The 25,030-nt window shown below is 42.5% G+C and overlaps 1 protein-coding gene across 2 annotated transcripts; it reads right to left on the reverse strand.

Moving 5' to 3' along the window:
- Positions 1-8: 8 nt before the first annotated feature.
- PHRF1 (PHD and ring finger domains 1) lies at positions 9-24,429 on the reverse strand. Of its 2 annotated transcripts, none has more exons than XM_048947482.1 (18): positions 24,300-24,429; positions 20,989-21,103; positions 20,529-20,651; positions 18,918-19,147; positions 17,960-18,043; positions 16,969-17,090; positions 14,888-14,985; positions 14,041-14,213; positions 12,974-13,103; positions 12,547-12,674; positions 11,593-11,780; positions 10,617-10,736; positions 8,666-8,820; positions 5,454-8,237; positions 4,695-4,771; positions 3,826-4,086; positions 2,677-2,805; positions 9-989 (listed from the first exon to the last, which is right to left on the reverse strand). In XM_048947482.1, the coding sequence occupies exons 2-18, from the start codon at positions 21,077-21,079 to the stop codon at positions 855-857; spliced, it is 5,028 nt and encodes a 1,675-aa protein (XP_048803439.1). In that variant the 5' UTR covers positions 21,080-21,103; positions 24,300-24,429; the 3' UTR covers positions 9-854. The 2 variants fall into 2 exon arrangements, with proteins under 2 accessions (XP_048803439.1, XP_048803438.1); XM_048947481.1 differs by having other exon boundaries at positions 12,535-12,674.
- Positions 24,430-25,030: the final 601 nt, after the last annotated feature.

Here is a 25,030-nt window from a genome sequence, read left to right on the forward strand (position 1 = left end):
TATAGGACTAAAACCATTCAAAATAACTTTATAAATTCTGTCACATTTCTGCTTTGTACATCAGTTCACTCTTGTTCCTCAAGCTTGTTACTGAAAATTCACAACGTTTGCTTTTTGTTTCATTTTTTTCCTGAAAGGCAGACATAAAACCAGCCATCAGTGCATTATTTACAGAAGTGCAACATAATGTCCCTCCCCAAAATTAAACTTTTCACTAACGAGATACTTCCAACAGAGTGAAAATCAACACCACGCCTCGAGCAGTGTTTCTGAAGTCAATTTATAAAGGTTAGCTCATTTCTGCAATCCCCAGACGACAGAGCGAGTAAAGCTTCGCTCACCATCGAGCAGGCTAAAAATACCACATTTCAAGTATTAAATCAGAAATTCCTAAAGACAATCCATATTTCGATAAATAAACACAAGGGAAACAGTATATAACTCTCAATATACTGTATATGAAAAGTGGTGTCCAGTTTCAAACTTTTAGCAAGACAGGTGCACAGCCCCAAAAATGTGATCAAAGTAACCCTGAAAACTGTAGCAATCCGGGAGTCCTAAACACAAATCTCTTCTTTGTTTCTCCTGGAATTACTCTGCTGGTCTGAGGCATTTGATTGTTATTGAGTTCTACATCTATAGGTAATAAAAAAAACAAAACAAAACAAAAACTCCAAGCTCATTCCCATATGGAAACAATTCAAAAGCAGGTTCAGCAGATAAATCCTATCATAAACTTGCTTCTCTGCAATCGGTTTTTGATGAGATGTTACTGCAGATCTGTTTTTCCTTCTGGAACAACGTTCTCAGCCAAAACAAGTTCAAATCAAGTCACATCAGCTGCAAGCTTGCTCTCAGTTTTCCACTTCACGAGTATCTTCAACATCAGCCTTCTTATGCTTCCTCATATGTTTGTATTTTTCCACATATGCCTTCACCAGGTTAGCTACCTTCACAGGGTTGATCTCTCCACTTTTGCTGTGACAGATCTACGAGGGATTAGACAAGGCATTCAGTCAGTGAAAGGTATCACGACAGCTCAGGAAGACAACAAGTGATCAGAAACCCTAAGCTTCCCAGAAGAACCAACTCCTGCAAAGGCCCTAGAGCCTCATACCAGGGCATGCAAAGCAGACAACTCAACAAGGATAATTAAGTTCTCAGCCAGCATCAGGGTAGGTCTATCCTCTGTAGTTATTTGTAAGATGTACAACATATCTTGGTCTAAATGCACTCGAGCACGTCATATCAAACTCCTATCCATGATAACTGCTGCAATTCATGGTCTGTCTTAAAGAGTTCAGCCTCTGCTCCGTTACAATGAAACGTACTGAGCAGATTTATCCAAGTGTCAGAACAGCCTGGCACAACAGCCCAAGCTAATGACTTCCACAGAAACATGTATGACTGCACCCACAAGTGTATTAGAACACCAGCACAGTCGTTATGCTCGGCCAAAGACTAGGTAAGAAGTTCTCAAAATCAGAGCTGCCCTGTAACCCTAGCTTGCCTCTACTACACAAGTAATATGCAGCCCCAAGAGCTGGACGCTGCTGTGCTTTCACACCTCTGCCACTGCAATAGGTGGAGCAGCGCTCACTGGTAATGTTTTACTTTAAGCACTGCAGAAATTGCCCCAGCACTTATCTACTGAGCACTAACTGAGTGCAGAAGTGTCTCCACAGGCGGAATTAGTCATTTCTATTGCAGGGTCTTCCTGTGGTTTCTATTTAACATACCAAACTGCACTGCCATAGTCCAGCAAATTCCACACAATACACAGTGTTAATTTCCCCCTTTTTTTTGGGGGGGTGTCATAATTTAGAGGGAGGAATGCTCAGACAAAGAACGTGCCAATTTTGAGGACCCATTCTAAGGCATGTAGCATCTGCTCCCTTTCTTCTAGAGAACTCAAAACTTAACCATTGTTCAGACAAGCATTCAGTGACTTCATCAGCAACTGGTTTTGCTCAGTTTTTCTGCAAGCTGGATCTGTGTTTCATACACGCCATGGAGGAGAAGATGCAGAACTGCAGTCATTATCTCAGGAATTTTGATTTATGACAATTTTCCAGTGATATCAGGAAGGCAGGGCAGAGAGAAAACAGTTCTGCAGGGTATCATTTAACGACCTCAACATTAATTGCTTTCACAAGACAACATGCATTTTTCTAGTGATAAGGTACTTTTTTTCCAAACCACAATCCAGTCAGCACTAAGTTTTGAGGCAAAAGTCAACGTCAGCCAAACAGCTAAGCCCTCTTCTAAAGTTCAGGGACATCACAGGTGCCCAAGGGATCAACAAACTATTTCTTAACCCTAGGAGAAGCAGCTTGACAAATGTGGAGGAAGTTTTTAATGAAGGAGGTTTAACCTTTTCCACTCAAAATACGGGCTGTGTAACATTTCAGCCGAGGCAGCTGAAGGCACCTGATCCACGCCTCTGAAAACAACTTATAAAAGCAACAGTCTGATAACTCTCAATGGCACTGCTCAGCCTTGCTTAAAGCAACTAATGTGTTTCACGAGACCACGGAGACCATGTCAGAGTCCAAAGATCTGCTATTTTAATCACACACATTAATTAAGCACAATGACTGAAGCTTGCAGGTGCAATTGATAGGCCACCACCTGTTTCATTAACTGCTCAGCTCCTCCCCTTTGCTGCCACCTTACCTTCTGCACGGCTTTTCGAAGAATGTTCTTGTACTCCTCCTTTGTAATCTCCCTCTTCTGGTAAAAGGGTTTGATAGCAAGTTTCACTTCTTCTACAGCCCTTTCCTGCATGTGAAGCTTCTTCATGTACTGCACAACAAAGAAAAGTTTGTTACCATGTGTTAGCATGCAAGCACTTTCTGAATCTACTTTTCTCTACTTTCTTATGCAGAAGTGCATAAATGAAAATACTCATCTCACCTTTCAAAAAACCATGTAAAAACCAGTTTGAAACGATCTGCTTTAAAAATCTTGAAACAACTTCATGCTATGAGGAATTCTTGCTTTGTGTAACACTATTCTGTCCCAGAAAATGTGCTTTTAACAAGTGAACATAACATCTGCTTACTAATCTCTATCTACTTCTTCCCTTCTGGAAGCTCTGAAGTAAGCATCTGTCCATCAAAATAGGGACAGAATCTAAAAGCAGCAAGCCACAGCCACACAGAGAAAGCCTCAGGTATCTCTGCAAGTGCTCTAAAAATTACAAAGTTGCTTACAAATTAAGGAGAAGAGACGGCATCAAAACTTACCCTGTAAGATCCAATTCCTAAAAACTGCTGCTCAGAAATGAAGGTTCAGTGGGGGACATCATTTCACCAGTTTAACGTTATAGTAGAAAATAAAACACCTGGCAAAGTAACTGTTTTTATGCTAACATCTACTGAGAGCTTAGAGCAGATCATCTGTACAGCAAATCCAAAACCTGGCAGCAAAGGAGTAGCACTTGCAAAATCTCCAGAGTATTTTACTATCTCTACATTTTTAGTGCTGATTAGCAGCAGGATACAGTCCTACCTCTCCATATTGATGTTTACTTCAAAACTGAGGGAGAGAAGGAAAAAAAACCCAAATAAACAGGTGTTTGGAGAAGCCTGGACATTCTGGTTTTCTGAGAGTGACTTCCAAACATTCATGCATTCAAGCACCGTGAGAATGTATGAGATGTTTTGAAGTCAAGGTTTTCTAAGAGTTATGAACTAAATTCAAATAAACAGCTCATTTGTGTACTGCTTCTAATTTCTAAATAGTGGCTAATGCTTCAACTAACAGGACTGCAGGTTGCACGTGCAATTCTAGTGCATTTGCAACTTGGTAGCATTCACTCACTTCCTCATTCTTCGTTTTATCCACTTCAGGTTTTGGTGCTTTGATTTTTTCTTCTTCATTTCCAACAGAAGCAGCTTGAATTCCTGGTTCAGATGCAGTAGCCAGGCTGCCTGGCTCTGGAGTCAGGCTCTGGCCTGCCACACAGCCCAGTGCAGGGAGGCTGCCCTGCATGATGAACTGAACTGTGGGCTGGCTGACAGGTGCGTAGGGGGGGAGGCTTGAGGGCAGAGGTGGTGTCAAAGGTATATTTTGACAGTACACCTGTGAACCAGATACAATTTCATTAATGCATGTATTCATAAGAGGGAGCATCAGATGAGGATTGTCAGAGTACCTTTTATCCACTGAAATAGGCAGGAAAATATTAGTTTAAATCAGGAAAGCTACAGTCCTCCCCTCTGTGCACCAGGAACTAGCAAGAGCCCCAATCTGTGTCACTGATGGAGAGCGTAGAGACTGATGGCACAGACTAATGCCAACAGGCCAATTCTACAGCCTGATTACGATCAGCAAGATGCTGACAGCTTCTCAAACAAGATAACCATTGATGAAGCAAGTGCTGAAAACACAAGTTGCACATACAGTGCAGAATGAAAGGAAAACTTGCTTCTTCAATTGTAAGAGCCACCTAAAAGATAAAGTGATTAGAGGATTGCTGAGGAGTATGGGCTTTATGAAATGCACTATGCACAGAGGAAGGCCAACTCTGCCATGAGTGGAGGGTGTTGCACAACGAGGGCACAGATGAGGTGGGATGCCTTCCATGACACTTGGCTGTCAGAATAGGAACCAACCTGAGAGGAATCTAGATCAGGAAACATAGGCTCAGGAATCATATAATTGGTTGGAGGAGGCTCATTTAACTGCACCTGATTTAATGTTTGGTTCAAGTCCTCTGCTTTCCAGACCCCTTCTTTTGCTCGCTGAAGTTTGTAAAACGGCATCCCTGGGTTCCCAAGAGAAGGGAAAAATAAAAAACAAAAAATAAAGAGAGAACAAAATAAACTTCATGGGTCAAAGATTCAAAGCAATTGTACATTAAACAATAAACACCCCAGAACGCCACCAAAACCAATGAAGGATCTGACAACAAGGCTGTCTATAAAGGACTTTGTTTAGCAATCATTAACATTTTAAAGCTTCTGATAATAGAGGACTTATCATCCACTTGTGCAATTGCTTTTTAGTGGGTTTCCACGAGAACCACACAGCTTTGTCAATACACTCAGCACAGGCAGCCAAGTCAGACTGTTCTTAGCAGCTTTGGCTTATTGCAGCTCACAGGAGCGAGCTAGAGACGTGCAATACTACTCTGTTTTGAAAAGTCTTAAATTCTGAGGGAAAATCATTCCAGTTAACTATAAAAAGCATAGACTGTCAGTTCAGAGATCAGGTTGCAGTATATGGTTCAAAGCCAACCTAGCTGCCACCGGCTAGATGAGCTCTGGAAGTGACAGCATGTCCTCTCCAATTCATTAGCATGACTCACTTTGTTATTGAACAAGCATAAAATACAAGGCTTCCAGGACTGAGAACCACAGGATCATCCCAGTTCAGACAACAGGCACCCCCACCCTAAGCCTTACACTACCTGCTTCAACTGCTGTTTGCTTTCTCAAGAGACTTACTTGGAGCTCTTCCAGCAGACATCACACCACTTTCTTCTTCTTGAAGATTCCAAGTAACTCTCTTGACAGGTGCTTTAGATTTCAACACAGGACCCTGAGATACCACCTCCAGTTCAGGCTGACTGAAATTACTGGTCTTCTCATTGGACACAAGGCACTCATCTTTAACTTCTCTCACACAATCTGCTGTTTGAGAGGAGCTTTGAACTGGCACAGCCTCGGTCTGAGCATGCATTGTAACCTCCTTCTTTGGAGATGGTTCCATCAGAGGTGGACATAACGCAGTATTTTCTATTTTAACAGTAATCTCAAGGTTTGTATTACTACAGCTACCGAGCAGTCCTGGATCACTCGTATTCATTAATTCTGTTTCAGCAAAAGAATCCACATTACCAATAGGAACACAAACGTCTGTGATCTCTGGCACAGGGAACGCAATTTCACTCGTCACCACCTCACAGGTGGCCTCTGCCTTTGCAGTTTCTTGGGCCTCGCTCTGCTGAACTGGGGTCTCAGTCTGCATTTCTTCAAGTTTGACATCTGGTTGGATGGTTACAGAAAGCTGTTCTAGGACCAGCTCATCCTTCGGCTCTTGTTTGAAGGAATGGGATTGCTCTGGACAGCTGGGTACGTTTTCAGCTGGAGGCCTTTGCTCTTTTTCTGGTGGAGGAGGAAGCGAGGTTTCCTTTGATTTACGTTTTCTTTCCTTAGAACGCGATCTCGATCGTGGCCTTTTTTCTTTCGATTTGCTGCTTTTGTGCTCTTGCGATCGAGATGCAGACCGAGACCGAGACCTCCACTTTCTCTTCTCCCGAGACCTGGATCTTGATCTCTTTCTGTCTCTTGACCTCAAGCTACTGTCTTTATCATACCTCTCGTAGCTTTTGTCTCTCCTGTGTTTCCGCCTCTTTGTCCTCTCAATACTATTTGATCGGGAACGACCCCTCCGTCTCGACCTTGACCGAGACCGTCTTTTCTTCTTCCTATTTTCATAAAACTCAGAATTACTTCCAGGACTACCTGAACGCGACCTAGATTTCTTTCTCTCCCTAGACCAAGAAGATTTTGCCTTTTTATCCTTAGTTTTATCCTTCATTTTCTTTTTTTTAGATCGTTCGTGACTGCTGGAACGGTCAGTAGAAGACCTCCTGCTCTTGGATTTCAACGTGTGTATTTTACTGCTCTCTTCTCCACCTGACCAAGAGGTAGATCTGGAGCTTCGGTCCCTTGAATGTGCTCTGCCCCTAGACCCTGATCGGGATCTCTTCCGCTCTTTGACGAGTGCCTTTTTCCTTTTAGCCTTCTTCCTGCTTCGGGAACTGGAGTTTGAACAGGATCTGGAACGTGATCGCCGCTCTGTTTGCTCCGCCTTCTGGACCTTCTGCTGCCCATCACTCTTTGATGAACTATCTGGTTCTAGTTTCACATTAATATTAGATCTAATTAATTCTTCAGCATTGAAGAACACATCGGGACCCTCCCTACCTTCCTCCTTTAAGTGCTCTGCATTTGAAACTTGCTTAACAACAGATGAAGTGCAAGGACTGCTCAGAAAGTCTTCCTCATCCATATTGTCTCGTTCCTCTGCATCAGAAATCTGTTCTACAATTCTACTTTCTACTGGCACATCATCATGAGATTCTGTATTACTAGATGGTACATCAGATTCAGCCCCAGATCCAAAGATATTTTCTACTGTGTAAGGGGTAAAACGACGAACAGTTTGAAATGTTTGAACTTTTGGATTTTCAATGGAAATCGTCCTGGTAATATTCGTTAACGGGATCCCTGAGCCAAGCCTTTCTGGACTGCTGCTTGCTGAACTTGAGTCTGACCCAGTCGGCTCAAAGGGATCATATATCTCACTTTTGACTTGCTTCTTCTTAACTGAGAAAAGAGCTGAAGGACTCTCTTTCTGCTGCACCTTTTCATCCACAGGGCGGAAGGTGTTACAGAATCCTGGGTTAGACAGTCTGCTGGAATGTCCTGTGTTCCCAGGAATATTAATTTTAAAACTCTCAAAAGAACTTGAGCCTTTGCTTCTTGAAGTGCCCAGTAGTGAAGAGCTGCTATACATGCCTGCGTTGGTAGAAAAAGATACCCCGCTTGTACGTGTTTGTTGCTGAGTTTCCCTAGCATTTGACTTCTGACTTTCCATCCTGCTACCCTTTCCCAGCTGATTAGTGCTCTCTTTGCCAGTCAGCTGGGTTATACAGGAGCTGGGAATGTCACAGCTTTGGCTTCCTGTGGGTTCTGAATCCACCTGCTTGCTGCTGGTTTCCTTTTTAATCTTTGGTATCCTGGGAAGCTCAAATATGTCAATTCTTCTGGGAGGTGGCTTCAATGGTTGCCTCACAGTTACAGCTTTTGAACCAGAATTCAAGTTACAGCACAGGGGCTTTGAAGATGAATGGGTACGTGAAAAGTCTTTAGAGTTTCCATTAAATCTGGGCATTTCATCTGGCTTGGAGCCATGCCTGTTCAGGCTAGCTAAGCTGTGAGTAGTCTGAACAACCTTGGGTGTCACTGAATACTCTGATTTTACAGTTGCTTTTTCTGATGTAGTCTGTGCTGGGTTTGCTGCAGGCTCAGTCCTGTTCGGTGAAGGTGATGAAAATAAGCTTGATGAGGTGGGTCTAGAGTGAGTATTCAGCCCCGAAGAAACAGAAGGTCCAGAAATGGAGCTGCCTGTCATGGTCCCTGAGTGCACTGTACTCAGCTGGGGGTTATGTCCTGAACCGTCATCCACTCGTGAGTCTTTTACTGATTTTCTGTGAAGTGGAGCTATGGCATACAAGCAAACAATTAAGTTTTCCAGGGCACATTTCACAATTTTTCCCTGACATAAAAATAAATACGGAACTAATTATTCTAAGTCCCACTTTAGCTTGTAGACATATCACATAGGAAAAAGGCAGTCTGATTAGATCAGATGACAAAGGTTTCATGTCAGACAATGGCATCCTTGAGGTAACAGCTAATATTCAGGAAACAAATTATTCTGCTCTGCAGATGGAACTACATCTGTGTTAATCATCCTGCAATTGCTGATTGATAAAAATGACTGTAGCAGAGGACATTATCAGTAGTAATTTTAAAGAATAATGCTCTCAGATTCAATTTGCATAGTATTTCTAAAGAACAGCATAAGATCAGGGCAGACAGGGATAAAACAAACAGGCTAATTATAATATCAAGTGCCAAACTCTTACCTGCTTTCTTTGCTGTCAGAGAACCATCTCTGTTGATAACCACATCAGAACTACTCATCATGAGGATGCTCTGTCCAGACAGGATACTACCCAACAGATCAGGCACAGGAGCAGCTTCTGCTTCTTGATCAGGACTCAAGGCAGGTACACTGCTTCTGCATGTTTCAGAGGGGTTACATTTCCTTTACTCTTACAGCACTTGTTCTATACACACACATTACATTAAAAAGAAACCAAAATCAAGGGCATAAACAGAGGTCAGCCAGAGAAGTTCACTTATAGCTTTGGCTTCACTAGAGTAATTCAGCTCCCATCTCTATGACAAAAAGGAGTATCCCCAGAGGAATACCACCAGATAGGAAGCATGTAATCTAACATAGACCTCTGTTAAGCAAATACTTCTAATCTTATTTAAGGATGATGGTTTTTACATGTTACGCATCATGATTTAACTTCTAGAGCATTCAAGATGTATTTGTGAAGCACAAGCCACTGTTCAGCACTTCACAGAGATACTTCCATCCCAGCTGTCTCTTCCCACCAAAACAGGATCAGAAGCATACTCCTCAAACCTACACTACTGTGTAAAAAAAACCCACAAACTTTATGCAGCTTGTATCGGTGTCTGCCATCAGTTAGGAAAATACACACAGATGCCTACTGGTAGGGTAGCTAGGAGCATAGCAAAGAATTGCACTGAAAGCCAGCACTGCTCTCACACATGGGATAACACCACTCTTTGTGCATACACCATCTTAAGAATATAGTTTTAACTGTAACTCCTCTGGATTTGAAACATGATTTTACTATTTTTATTGGATTCATTTTATTTAAGCCTGTCTTCAAGGACTTAAAAGGTTTGAGTGCTTACAGTGGTTTGCTGGTATGTTTGGTTTGCTGTTTGTTTATTATTTAAGATTAAAAAAAAAAAAAAAGAAAAAAGACAAAAAAGAAACTCACTGTAGTTTAGGCAAATCAAACCTTTGGAAAAATTGGATTTCAGCTAAACATTTTTACCTTCTAAGCAATGTGCTACTTAAACTACCCCAGAGGACATGCAAAGCTACCTGGAAGGCTTTCTGCAGGACAGAGATGGGAAAGAGAAGTACTTCAAGCTATCATAGAAATATACAATCTTAATCTCAAGGAACAAATCTTTGCTTTAAGTCAGATGGATTAGAAGACAGCCATGTAAACCTCTTATAACATTTAACCATTTAGGATGAGCTTCCTTTTCTCCCAGTCTCCAACTGCCCCAGATTTGCAGTTTTCTGTGACTCAGCTGATATGTTTCCAGCCCTTTTCCTCAACCCTTTTCTTCCTGTCATGCTCCTGCTCCTTTTGCCCTATCTTTCTGCACTGCATTCCTTGCCCCAGTCTCGAAACCCCATTGGGGCTAGTAGTGGGAGACTCATGCACATGTGTACACGCACGTACACACATAGAGGAAATAAAACACCAGTCAGACAGCAAAGCAGAGCAGAACAACTTAATAGAACCTGTTGAATTGCAGGTTCAAACAGGTTCTTCCAGTTTTCTGAGTTCCCACAAACAGCATAGGAAATGGGTGATGCAAGTACATCCCTCATTCTCTCCTATTCTCTCCTTTGGATGTGCAACTCATTTCCTCTGCCCTCTTAAATAAGGGAGCAATTGTTTTACACCTAAACTTCAAAGTAAGAGAGAGACCAGGGTGAAAATATCAATTTGAAATTTCAGTGGGAAAGTTAAGAGCTGCAAGTGCTATTACACAAAAATACATGTGGGGCCTTCGATACATAAAGAGTAATTTTTGTGTAAAATGCTGTGGTTATTTATTTACCCATGTGCATTGTCTATGCATTTTTCAAAATACACATGGTAAGAAAAATGTTAGATCAGAATCATCACTTGTTGATTTATGGCACAACTAAAAAGAACAAAACAGAAGAAACACTTGATGGAATTTTACCTGGGAAGTCCCACGGAAACAGGTCTAGCTACAGGACGGTGAGACCTCAATGCTGACTGGGAGAGAACTCTCCTCTTGGCACTCAGTGGTGAATCTGGATTTGCTGGAACCTCTTCATTACTGTGGGTAGATTGAACATATACAAACCTCCAAATTACTGCCAAATGGATGAACTGGATAACACCATTACAACACATGTGCCAAGAGAGTATTAGCTGTTTTATTATGATGCATAAAGACCTGTGCCATCTATCTCTTTTCCGTTGCTAAGCAGAACTGCCTAACAAAAGAAAGATTCAAACGTAGGTGTTTAAAATTAAAGTATTAGATGCGTAGTTTCTTTCCAAAGGACTGACAAAAAGGTTTGCTCAGTAGGAAATTTGGTAACTTCCAAAATCCAGAGCTTAAGACTGATACAAATTATGGTATACTAAGATTTCTCCAGAATTTAAAGCACCTGGAGAAAGGAATAGGAAAGAAGCAGCATCAAAAATTTCACAGCTCCACCTAATTCTACATGAATTTACTGTTCTCTGAATAACAAAAATGCTGTTATATTTGAATAACCTAAGAATTATTAGCACCTGACTCCTGTGATATTACTCAAAGGCTGGAATCTGAAGATCTTAGGAAAGATTTTCACGAGGCTTACCATTTCAGTAAACCTGTTTTAAGAAGGCTGATTCTTTAAGAGCTCAGCAACTTGGCCAAGGAGGGAAGAAAGAACAAGTACAGCATTACATTATTGTAAACTGTGTATCCAAAGCTATTTTCAGATGTGACATTTACACTCTTTGCACAAAGTCACAAGCTCTTCTCCAAAATATAACCCAGTACTCGAACTGTTAAAAGTCTCAAAATATCCCAGGTTTCAAACATTCATGAAGATACAAATACATCCCTGCATATGTACAAACAACTCAAGACTTGTAACATTATCTTTGGATTACAGTCTAGTACACTCAGGACGTCTTACCCTTCATAAGGATCCAATTCATACGGGTCTCCAAACACAGACAGAGAAGCTGCACCAATATCTGCTCTCATCAGACCAAGTGAGGGCTCCGTTGGTTTATGCATGGAAGGAAGTGAGGCCCCACGCACAGGTTTACTAAGACCAAGTGTTCTTGCAATGCGGGAGCGAGCAGTAACCTCGTTTTTTACCTGCACAGATGCAAAGACAGGTTATTTGTATGTTCAAGGCAGGTACAAATTCTTCACTTAGCCAAAGCACAGTGACCAGGTTACCACCATCAATAGAAACGACATCCATCCATTTGCTTCCAAAAACTTTGTGGAACATCTAACCGTGGCCTAGATTTCACTTCACGTATTAACTTCAGTGACCAGACAGGTTAAATTTCTACAAGACTGTCACTGAAAATCAGCTCTGTACATAGGATGTAAATTCCCACTAAGATGGCTGAGGACAACAGTCGAGTTGTCAGAGTACCCAACGTAGTTCCTATCAGGACACCAACCGCAACTGAAAGGGATTTAGAGAGCCCTTATATCTGATTAATTGGATTTGCAGCAACATAGACACAAGTATCCATAGCTTGTTAAAAAGGACGGGTGGTGAAAATTTTACTGAGCTTGCATGAATACTGATGAAACTCCAGAGCTTTATGGCAAGAGCACAACACAAAGCCTGTGGGACATCCTTCAGCACGATCCCTACAGTTCAGGTACCAGGATTTGTCAGCTAATCCAGCAGGCCTGCTTAGAAGTTGCAATTCATTTCTAGGTCAAACCACTTTTCTAAAGTATACATTCTACAGATATTTCCATCAGAAAAAAAGAAAAATCTACCCACTACCGCTACAAGATGGTATTTTTACATTTAATACCATCTAATAATGCTTTTATAAATTAAGTGGCAGAAAGTCAGTGGATCCTGATACTGGCAGAAACTCACACGTGATCTTACTCTTATCTTTTTTCCTCTTCTCTTCTTCATCAAACGCTTGCGTCTCTTCACCTGTGTCCCCGACGTTTTCTTCCCAGCAGAAGATTTTGTCTGAGTTCTTTTCTTGCCTGCTGCTTTCCTCCTCCTACCTGATGGGACACAAGACAATCAATTATCTGGCTAAGTGCTGGTGCTGCATTGTTCCCTATACTCTCCTTCTCATATTCTCGTAGTATACAAAGCAGCTCAAAGTGATCTACACTGCATAAAACAGAAGAAGTGAAATCATTAGATTTTAAATGATGCTTTTGAATAAAAAGTCATGTATTTACGTGCACAGGTGTGATAGCATACAGCTGCTCTAAAGTATTTTGTATGATTCGAGCTCCTTTCCTCTCAAATTTTATTCTTGCAGATGGAAGCCATAGAAGCCTCCTGATGCTCTTACCTGTTTTTCTCTTCTGTCTAGCAGGAGCTTGCAGGGTAAGAGGACGTTGGTAGATGGCTGTGTTTAAGCCTGCTACAACTGCCTCAATTGTTTCATCCAGCAGAGAGGACATGAGGTACCTTGGCACGTGCTGCGTGCAAGATTAGAAGATACATGATACAGGCAGCTTAAGATCAGCAGCAAGTTGGTTACAAATGCAATTTGAGATTCAAATGAGAAACATGAAAAACTAAAACGCCAGTAAAGCACTTATGTCACTTTTCTCACCTACTGATTACTACATGAAGGAGAACCTGACCTTGCCCTTCCAACTCCTTCATCACTACAGGTCTTTTCTATCCTAACAGTGACTCTGCAAAGAGTGTACAGCTGCACAGAAGAACTTCCAAGTCCACTGAACAGACCTTTGGTTCATCAAACAAAGCATGATGAGCAAATACTGAAAGTCAAAGCAGTATGTGTTCCCCATCTTAAAATCCTCCTTCTTTAATACTCGGGTAAATGTACCCAGAGGCAGAGGCAGTACCACTAGCAGCAGCATTTCAATTTCCCTCTTCAGAAAACTCACTGAAATGGTAGGTGTGAGTTCACTTCCTTGTGATAAGCAAGGGCTGTTCCTTCAAAGTTTCAAATTCCTCTTCTTCTCTACACACACTCAAATGCATCTGAAGTGTATGCATTCTGAAGCATCAGTTCTTCGGTTGGAAAGAGGTTTTTCTGGATAGCTGCATTACATTGGCCATACTCATGCCAATCATATCCCTAGAATGTCCCTAACCCTCCTCTCCTTTCATGGATATGATAAAAACCAAAGGCACCTACTTCAGACTGTGTTTAGAGCTCCAATTCAGATAATTTGGGTTTTGCTACCAAAGTTCTCTCCTCCTATTATAGTGATTTTGATGACAAATCTGAAACAAACATAAAAACCACCCCCTCCCAACACTCCACAGCTCCTGACTATTTTGCAGTCAACGCTCAGACAGATCAGCTACTTAACGTGGGGACTTATGTCAGCTCTTGTACAAAATCCTTCCAGAAGCTCAGGAGCAAATATTTGTAAGTACCTGAATTTGCTGTGCAGTTGTGATTCGGTTTCTATTCACTGTTGCCCTAACTCGCTCACTCTGCCGAGTCCTGGCTATAGCTCGGGTTCGGACATGAGGACGTAGCCTACTGGTGGTAGGAGTAACATCAGCCATGAGTGCAGCAACCTCTTCTTCACTCACATGATCTGCATCTTGAAAGAAAAGATGTCCAGGTCACTTTTCTTCCTACAGGTGAAAGCATTTCCAGAACTTTGGACAAAAAAAAAAAATGTTTGCGTTCCCTTTCCTAAATCAATTGCCTTCAAACGTGGATGTGATCTTCTCAAAGAGAAATGAACACAGACAACACCAACACTGCTGCAGGTTGTTATAGAGAAACAAGAATTTCTAAGTGTCAGAAAGCACTGTTACTTTAGCAATCTTGGGTCAGAGTGTTAATAAATTACTTTCAGTGTAATACAACACAACCATACCAAAGCCCAGGGCTAGCCTCAGGAAAGTTGAAGACTGCTTATAATATACAGTATGTAGAGTTTCTTAAGATTTTGATCTACAGTTATTACCAGAACTCTTTCTCAATCCCTGGAGGCATTCAAAGCCAGGCTGGATGTGGCTCTGGGCAGCCTGGTCTGGCAGGTGGTGACCCTGCACAGAGCAGGGGGTTGAGACTAGATGATCATTGTGGTCCTTTTCAACCCAGGCCATTCTATGATTCAGTCAAGAGTTTCAAGGACAGAATGCCTAACAATTATTTTCAAATGCATCAACCCAGGAGTTAAACATGACTTCAAAAGGCCACATGCCTCACAGCATTTAAATCAGGAGGAAAACACTTACTTTTAATGAACAATGCCAAAATCCTTACCTGCAGAAGCATCGACACCCATGGGAACACAGGCTGGACAGAACCATTCATCTACAGGGACTTCACTCAGAGGTGGATTAAGGCATTCCATATGATACCTTGAAAAAGAAAATAAATGAATAACCAAATCAAACAATGTGCTCCTTACCAAAGGACAAGAGCTTTTTAATGTCTATCCACATCCCACATAAGGCAATAATCCTAAGTGCAGAAACTATTTCCCAAACTTGATACTGTGGTCCACATATCTGCTCCTATCAATCTCCAGAGAAACAACATTACTGCTAGTTGCATGATGGTCTTTAATTCCAGACTGCGTTCTGAGCACTTAAGGCTCAAAAACATTCAGAAAAGAGTCTTTCCCTCACCATGCAGAATATTACTTGCCATTTGAACACAGACTGCAACAAATGTGCAATCAAAGCCCAAACTGGACAAAGTGAAGAGAAAGGAAAGAAGTCATTGAATCAGTGACAAGACAATCTGGAAACAGCATCAATTTCCTGAGAACCAGTGTGGTATTATCACTGATATTTTCTTGAACATTTTACTTTGCATAACTAGCCACAGGTCATCTGCAATGCCTTAGGTTGAATAAATGCATTCAATTCTACATACATCTCGGCTGATTAAGAAAACAACTAGTGATAAGAATTCCTCTATAACCACGTGAAATAGCTGCTCAGTTGCATGGCTCCACACTGCCACTTGCAGAATGGAGGCTAACCACTGGACTCTGAAATGCTGTCTTACAGAGGACTGTGCTCATCCTCAACAAATCTCAAAAGGGAAATAAGAGAGTGGGATGCTCCCTCAAGCATTTTGAATTGTTCTCTACACAACATGCTGAGTAACTAGCCTTGTCAACCACTTAAAGGGAAGGTGTCCAGGAAAGCCTCTTAACATTACCCAACTTTGATTGCTTAATTTGTTCAATTCTGTTTTCAGGCAGTAAAAAACACACAAAGCAACACACATCAATAGCACAAAAGATCTGAAGCAACTCGTGTTCAAATTACGCTGCTGAAAAGACTTCCCAATAAATGAAATGCCTCCCATGAAAACTAAGCGCTGAGACCAAGATCCTTAGCCAAGGAACACTGCGAGACATAGGCTTCAAGTAAGAGCTTCAGCTTCAATTAGCAGCATTTCTAAGCATTTTTTCTAGAACAGGAAAACATCATATTACTTCTGATCTAGCACGATGCCAAATCTCAAAGTATAAAGAGTGAAGTTCTCTGCTTCACCTCCCATGCCAAAACTCACTTGCTCACACTGCAATTGCCACAGGACAAAGAAAAGGGAAGGAGCATTCACCTGATGCTCTAATCATATCCTGTAGCAACACAAAGAAGCCCACAGAGAGAATACAGCTGCTCATTTACCTCCCACAGGCTCTCTAGTAAGCTCATCAAAAAAGATTTTTAAGAGCTTATTTTACCTATTCATTCAAACAAGTATCTCATTTTATTCCATCACTGACTTCTGACATCAAACTGACAATGCTGCAAGACTGATTCAAACAGTGTTTAAGTTTAAACTCTAGCAGAAGATCATAGATTCAAAATCACACTCAAACCTCTGTCAGGTAGACACAGCAAGAAGAACATAATAATTTAATAGCTGTGGCTACAAAGAAAGGACATCAAAACGTAATGCAAACTGTCTATCTTGAGTTCTTACACATAGCATTAAAGCCTAGTGAACAGGAACAAGTCAGGTCCTCCCTTAAGGAGGCATAAATGATGTAGATGTTCATTCCCTCATGAACCCATGCACTGCATGGGTGAACACAAGTATCTTCAACCAGTTGACTGCAGACATCAAAACAGGAGAACACACCTACATCATCCATGCAGGAAACCTGCTCCCTCTACAACTACACAGCCAGGGAAGGATGCATCACATCATGGGGATGTCTGTGCTAAATATACAGATGTAAGCCTGGCCACAGGACAAGGCTGAGGAGAGCAGCAAGGGGCAATCCAACGAGCAGATGGTGCCTGCTGACCCAACACTGGCTAGCCCTGCAGTACTTTCTGCAGCCACACAGGTGCTGTATTCATTTCAGTGCATCTTACCCTGCATCACAGCCATCGCACAGCAGCAGGCGATCCTCTCGGTCACTTCTGCCACATACTTCACAAAAGGTTGGATCATCCTCTCCTTCACTATCCTGAGTTTTTGTGTTCTCAACAGGAATCTAAATAAAAGAGAAATTCATATGAAATGCAGAACATGCCACTTCTAATATCTGCTGTCACACCAGCAGTAACACCAGCAAAATCTACAAATGAATTCAGCAAAATGGCTGCTGCACACTTGAACCTTCAATTAAGATCATTGAACACAGCAAACACTAGTAGAGATCTATTGAACTGTCTATTGTCAGACACTGACAATCACAGAAAACTATTTTAAGAAGTCAAAACTCCTGAATAAGATCAAAAGTACTCAAACAAAGAAAAAAAGAATCCAAAGAGAAAACAAATGAGAGCAAGGATGTCCTCTAAATACCAATATGTTTCAGATATTGATTAATAATAAGGCAATGACAGATCCTCAGTATTCCTCATGGTGAGTAACCATCACCAGACTCAACCTGTGCCTGTAAGAGTTTGACTGCAGGCTTCTCTCTCCCCTTACAAAGCCAACTGCTACACAACAGAGCTGGTAGGAAGCCATAAAGAACAGATCAATCACGATTAACCTACATTGATCTTATCTGTATTACAGCAGTACTTGCACTGTGCTGGGCACCTTCCCTATGCAAAGTGGTTTATGGATGCAGAGCACCTTAGAGTCAAACATCCATCATACAAAAAATGCAGTTATGCAAACAATCCTTTTTCCCTTCAAAGCCAACACCAAGCTTCCACACATAACAATGCAGGAAGTGTGATTAAACAGGAAAAAAACCCAAACCTATAACAGCTCCTTAAAAGGCAATCTCAAAATAGGAAAGAATTCATCCAGCTGCCAAGTATCAGACATGCTGAAAAGGTAAGACTTTGAACAGCTGTTTAGTGGCAATATACCCCTTTTTTTGGTTTACCAGAATAGAAAGCTTACCTTTTTTAAGACTTTACCACCAAAATGTGCCCGAATGCTGATGTGCTTAAAGAGGATTCGATCCACTGGACAAGAGTTTGCATTCTAGACATAATTAAAAAAAAAAAACAACAAAAAACCAACCATTTTCACCACGCAATTAATAAAGAAGTCTTGAATCAATTTCTAGAAAGCAAGTTTTCAATTATTCATATAATAAGCATTAAATGAATGTAGTAAGCATTTTAAGCACTTAAATTTAACTTATCTGGTTTACAAACACACTGTTGTAACAGAGAAAATATGAACTTTCAGCAAAGCTTTTATTAATAGAATTGAAGTCATTTAATCAGCATTCAATTGCTAAAGGAACATCACAGTTCTTCCAAACATGGCCTTGAAACACAGTTCACATTTTAGGACACTATTTTTTCCAGAAGAATGAGCAATTACTCAAAATTACTTGCAAGCCCATTTAAATAAGTCTGAATTATCAAAATTATTGGACTTTGATTACTGAATCTACAACAGGTGGCATGTAACCTTGACTGAAAAAGACTGAATTCATAGCAAACTGCTCATTTAGTCATCCTCTATATCTATCCTTTGTATAAGTGTTCACTGTTGCAACAAACTCTGATCCTCACAGCTCAGAATTTAATGAGCTATATACAGCTATAAACACAGAAAACCAATATTACTGATGTCTTGATTTAAAACCAAGACTTTTAGATGTCTAGAAATGCACTTGCTCATGGCATGGCAGCTTTCAGAGAACAGAACATATCAGGATGGGTGCAAGAAACAGATCCATGCTTCACAACTCTGAATCCTAACAAGTAAAGCAGTAACCTATGTGGAAAAATCTCAAGAAAGCAAATATAAACATTACATGATCTGTTCTCACTGAAGCAGAAAATATAATCAGAGATCAGAACACATCAGAAAGATGCAGGAAATGAAGTACAAAACAGCTCACCTTTGACCACTCCACTATGCAGTCCAAGCAGAAGTAATGGGAACAGTTCTCAGGAGTCCCTACAGCCTGATCCCTAAACGCGTTGAGGCAAATAGGGCAGTTTTCACCATCCTCATCAGAGGAGATGTTCACTCCATTCATGTGTGCATTTAATTTGAGAGGACTGGCCATTCCCTCCACAGCAGCCTCAGCTTCTTCCTCTTCTTCCTCTTCATCATCATCTTCACAGTCTTAAAAAGTGAGAGACAAAAAACAGCTTTCACATGCTGTGGGGCTTCAGCTAGGGCAGGGTGGGGAATATTACTCTAGAGAATTCCAAGTAAGTCAAGGACAAAGTACAGCCCTTCCAGCTCAAGGTAATGGTTTCTGCTGCTTTCTATTCTTTTTTTCCTCCCTAAATCCCACCACTAAAAAGGAATATATTACTCTAGAAGGAAAAAAAAAAAAAAAAAAGCCTTGAAACATAACTAGTCTTGCAAGATGTTAGAAGGACAGGCAACAGAAAAACAAGAGATGAACACAATACCGAGAGAGGAGGATGCTTCAGGATACCATGGAAGTTAAAAGCACAATTATCACACATCCAACATTTCCTCTGGTTAACAGACACTCCAGAGAACAAGCAGCAGCAATTTATACTTACCTGTGGAACAGGTAAAGATTTCACAAATAAATAGCAATCAAAGAAATTAGGATATCTAGCTGGAGACTGCCTAAATAAATTTGAGTTTGAATGAAACTCATTTTAGACACTCAGACATCACAGAGGTGTTTTCATGTTTAGTACAAAATACAGACGTGTCTTTCCCTAAAACCTAGGAAGTAGCCATTTTCAAGAATGAGAAGTTATGTAAAAAGCTTAAAAAAAACCCACCAACAACAAAAAGTACAGCCCTTGTGTTTTCTATGAATTTTTCCTGATTGAAAACATGATTATTCTAAAAGATGAACTAATAAAGCTTCCTGGAACCTAGCATCAACTTTCCAGAACCAGACTGTTCAATTAGTAACTTGGAAAACTGTACCCAAGTTAGCTTCAAGACATAATGAAAAACAGTTTCTATCTATCCAAATGATAATTTGAGTGAAGCAGATTCAGAAGCATATGCATCCACACTCCAGGTTTTCAGTCAAATTAATAAGCTTAATAAGTGAATGGGGATGTTACTTAAGAAAAATTAAGTCACCTTCCTCCCTCCTGCCAAGCCTTAAGAGGAATCATAATTTATTCCCAAAATTCCCTATCACAATATTCATTTTAAAGCTCCAAAGCAAACTGAACCAAGCATACTTTTTGTAAGTGGAAAAAACAAGAGCCACTGCTGTAACTCCAATCTTTTTCGACTCACCCTGGGAACCCCTCAACTGTTAGTCACTCCTACTGATTGCAATTACATCATTTTGGCCAGTGGGTTGTTCTCAAACATATAAACACTTCACAAACCTAGATACAGGGGAATATCACTTATTTATTTATTACTGGAGGCACTGGCCAATACCCTAACACAGCAACACCTGCAGATTTACATGTCACAGTTACTGTCTGGAAGAAAATCTTTCATCCCACTCTTCTTCCAATTATTGAAAAAAATGTATTTGTTACGCACATACCTTCTAATTCTTCATCTTCACTTTCTTCCTTGTCCTCCTCACCTCCCTCTTCCTCAGTGTCATCTTCTTCCTCCTCACTTCCAGTATCACCTTCTGACTCACAACTGTTTCCACCATTGCTTTCTTAAGGAGAAAAAAAGGGCAAGTGTCTATTTGACATGTGGATGGGCAGAACAGTGAAGGACACACCAGAATCCCTGCTTGGGATGTTATATAAAAAAGTGAAAGCCCAGATTTCCTCAGTGACCTTCTCAGCAGTGTCAAAGTAAGGAGATCTGAGGAACTTAACAGAAATAAGACAGCAGTCTGAGACACGGGCATTTCGAAAGTAAAACAAAACTTCCTTGGAAAAAAAGAAACAAATGGTCACAAATATACCTTCACTTCTTTTTGAAGGTTAAGAAAGGGGGTTCTCAGCCCTAGAACTAGAAATGTGCATGCATAGAGAGGCTGCATTTACCTGTTTCACTGAGGAATGCTAGACTTTGCCTTCTGCCCTTGCCTAGTGCGGCATTCTTGTTTATCAGTTCATCCTGGCTATCATCATCCATGGCAGGACATTGGAGATCCACTCCCTGTAAGAAAGCAGACGTCAGTGAGGCCATGACCACTGAACGTGCACAGCAAGCAACAGTGCAGCAAAGAGCAGCCAGCAAATGTGCTTGCAGAACTGTGAACAGTAAAAAGGACACGGTGCTACAGCAAAGACTGCTTGCAGCAGTCCTTAGCCAGAGTAGGAGGAAGAAAGTCACTGATTAGTGTTGCCAGTTTCAAATCAGAGGTGCCTACAGTAAGCATTCATCTCTGAGTGATGTTTTAGTGCTAGCTGAAGCCCGCTCCCTGTACAACTCAGTTCAGATGAAAGATTAGAGCTTGGACTCCTGAATGACTGAAAACTGCATAACCAGAATCAAAATAGCGTAACCCAATGGAAGGAGGAAAAGAAAGCCTGCAAACACTGAAACCATCCTGTGTACTACTTGTAAAGAGCAGTACTGAAAGACACCAGAGGTTAACTCACCCTCTGAACGAAGCCTAACACAACGACACGTACATGTTCCCAACCAAAATGCTCCATTCAAACAGAACAAGAACAGAGATGATGCACTTTAGGTCTTCCTCTAAAGGGACCTTTTCACAGCTCTGTCAAGGAATAAGAAAGTCTCAGAGAACGCAACTACAGAAAGGAGCAGACTTCACTGGGTGCATATTAATGCAATCAAATCAGTTGCTGTGCGCTAGGAGAGACCAGCAGAAAAGATGACAGGTACTGAGAGACGCCTCATGATCCAAATTCATAATGATGATCAAAGCACAGCTTTTAATATACAGTGCTACAAAGCATTAAGAAAGAAGGATCACTGTAAAGACCGCTTGCTCTATAAACAAATCATGGATTAATGCAATCAAGTGGCATTTACAAAGCTAGCTGTCATATCTTACTAAGAAAAAGATGCTGAAACTTCTTTGCTACGTTTGCACAAGAATCCAAACAAGTGTTCTTCTCCCACTCTCTGCTCTGCATTACACAGCTTGCATATTGAAATCTTTTTTTGGAACAAAACAGTATGTTTTATTAAAGTGCTCTTGATGCAGATCTTCACTCATCCACTCCCTTTTTCAGCCACGTAGCACAACTGCTTTTCAGAGCCTTCAGAATGCAGCTTTCACTGAACCAGACTGAGTTATAATTGAGTCTTTAATGCTCAGGGAGCTAAAAATAAATAAAAAATAAAAAATCAAGCTTCAATTCAACCAGGTTCTTGGTCAGGACATATCCTAACTTGATGTGAGATTCTTGCCTAAAGAGACGACTGAACTTCTAGCTAAATTTGAGGCTGTTAACATGAGCATTGATTTATACTGGCTGAAAACATGCAGATTCATCAAAACCCAGTCCCTCCATGATGTAACACACAAAAAAACAACAGAACACCAGTCTCCACCAGGAATTTTTACGTTTCAGCAACGTGTGCATATGAATTATTCAAATTGAAAGTTGATTATGTAACAAACCTCCCAAATGCCATGCTAGTGGGTAACACAGACAGAGCAAATAGAGCAGCTCTCCCTGAAACCATCTGACTGAAGCAGCAACAGCTGCCTTCAGTTTTGGAGTACGGGATGCCCTCAACACCCCACTGGCAAAGCACTCAGCATGCTTTACTCTGTCCAAAGGCCCAAGGTAGCTGAGCCTCTCACATCCACAGATCCTCTCTCCTGCGACTCCTTCTGAAAGCTCCTTGCAAACAGGAGCGAGGCAGGATGTCTGGGATTCAGTCCCTCAAAGGCCCAGCATCACTGCTTCCAGTAAAGCCTACTGCAGTCCCACAGACACCATGCACACATCTGCAGGCTGCACAACAGCAAACGGGGCCCTTAAACTGCAGGTTGCACACCAGGAAAAGATGCTGCTAAAGGCAGATGCTGTGCACCCTCCCAGCACTCCCTGTTCTTAAATTCCCATTTAACAGAGCCTCACAGTACATTAACAAAACATTAAAACATCGATATGAATACAGGTTTACCAAACAAGCACTTCAAAACGTTTACTGAACTGAGATCCTTACACATGGCTACAAATTGGGATTTTAACCCAACCAGGTGATAAGTGCAGTTTCCCAGCCACTAGGAGCCTCACTATGGCAATCATCCTTTTCTTCCTCAAACTGACCATCACATATTTGGAATTAAAGCCAAGGGCTTTCCGTTTCGGACGTTACATTAAGTGTACAAAAACAGAGCTGCAAAAATCACTCTTGTACAAAGTTGGAAAGAATCTGTCTGTGGTACACCTGGTACTCTAAATGTAGAAGTCAGAGGAACTATGTGGGGAATAATTCAGATTAAGAGACTCCTCCTGCACAGTGCCAATGTAATGTGCACATAGAGCCTTCGAAAAGCTCTCTACATCTAAATTTAGACTGGACATTCCCCCATTTAAGTTCCATAAAGATTAACTCATAAATACCGTTATCAAAACCACCTATGCAATGATTTGAAGCATTTAAACCCCTAAAAGCACCACAGATGAGGCACAGAAAAAAATCCACCCTGAGACAGGTGGGGGAATGAGGAGCTCTCCTTTGGCTTTGTTCCAAACTGATGAACCCCAAATCCCACACCAGTACTGTCCGTCAAAGCCGTGCAGCTCACTGCTGAGGCTCTCTGTAACACAAACAGAGCAACACACAGTCTTTGCAGACACACTTCTGGCATCGAGCATGCAGGAGCTCAGCGTGGGAGCAGCACGCTCAGTGCCATTCCTGTCCCAGCAGAGAGCCCACCGGCTTGTTTGCAGACACATCGCGCGGTACCGCGCATCCACCACAACGAAAGCCCTCCCTCGGAATGTTTTTCACATCGTTTCTAGGAAGCGTAACGACAGCTTTCCCCGCTGTCCGTGAGCACGGAAAAGAAAAGAAATGCATACCAACGAGCTTTTTGTGCAGCCCTAACAAAGAGCCGCCGGCCTCCAAGGAGGACACCCACCCGCAGACGGTCACAGCGAGAACTCCCGGCTCCCGCTGCACGGGCGGCCACCGCAGGGCAACGGTCTCACGGCTCTGAGCGCGGAAGAACCCGCCGCAGGCCGAGTTTCCGACGCCCGCTGAGGCAGGAGGGCCGGGCCGGGCCGGGCCGCGGCTGCTCGGGTCGATTCCGAGCGTCCGGAGAACGCGGCGGCCGCCCCCCGTCCCACAGCCGGCTCTGGATCCGCGGGTGATTCCCCCGACCCGCCTGCCGTCTACAGGCCCCAGTCCCAGCACTCACGCAAGGAGAAGTCTCCGGCGCCGAGCCGCGCTCACATCACCAGGCCGGGCCGCGCAGCGGACGGCGCGCCGGAAGTGCTGCGGGAACACTTCCGGGTCACACCGGCAGCGGGGCCGGCCGTGGGACTTAACCACTGCGGGGCGCCGGGGGAGGGGGGAGGGAGGCGGCGGGGCGAACCACGCGCCGCGCGGGGGCAGAACGAACCGTCACGAGAAGCGGGGCGGCGGCTGTGCCGCTGCGGAACTGCGGGGGGCGGTGCGGAGCGCCCTCAGGGGGATCTGCGACTGCACGGGCAGCGGGGGGAGCTGGGCAACGCGCTCGTTAAGAAAGATGAGGGGTGAGGTGCTCGCAGCATCCATCCCTGCTTTCTTTGTGCCCCAGGGCCTTGGTGCAGCTCCCGCTGCTCCCCAGGCTGGTGGCTGTCCCCATTCCCGCGTCCCTTCTGCCCGAAGCGCTGGGACCATGGATGTGGCCGAGCCCGGAGACACACGGGTGTGTCTGCCTCGGAGGGCTGGAGGCAGAGCCGAGCCCAAAGGCAGGCACGTGCCCTGCGTGGCATGCGAGGACACGGCACGTTAAATACCTCTTTAAGACTGCTTTTTTTTTTTTCCTTCTTCTAACTGGCTGATCCCAGCCCAAATGTTCCCATTCCTCCGGGTGATTGTACGCACGTACAGGACGGCTTTCCCCAGCCTTCCCCTCGTGCAGCGCTGTTCCACCAGGCACCGTGC

This window comes from Lagopus muta, chromosome 6, assembly GCF_023343835.1.
Source record: "Lagopus muta isolate bLagMut1 chromosome 6, bLagMut1 primary, whole genome shotgun sequence".
NCBI classification, from domain to species: domain Eukaryota; kingdom Metazoa; phylum Chordata; class Aves; order Galliformes; family Phasianidae; genus Lagopus; species Lagopus muta.

Excerpts from the sequence above, each read along its gene's own strand:
- PHRF1 (XM_048947481.1), bottom strand. The coding sequence starts at position 21,079 with ATGGATGATGATAGCCAGGATGAACTGATAAACAAGAATGCCGCACTA. Across the intron at positions 14,986-16,968 it reads TGCGATGGCTGTGATGCAGG|GTATCATATGGAATGCCTTA; the intron begins GTAAGATGCACT and ends TTCTTTTTCAAG. Across the intron at positions 8,238-8,665 it reads TCTGACAGCAAAGAAAGCAG|CTCCACTTCACAGAAAATCA; the intron begins GTAAGAGTTTGG and ends TGTATGCCATAG.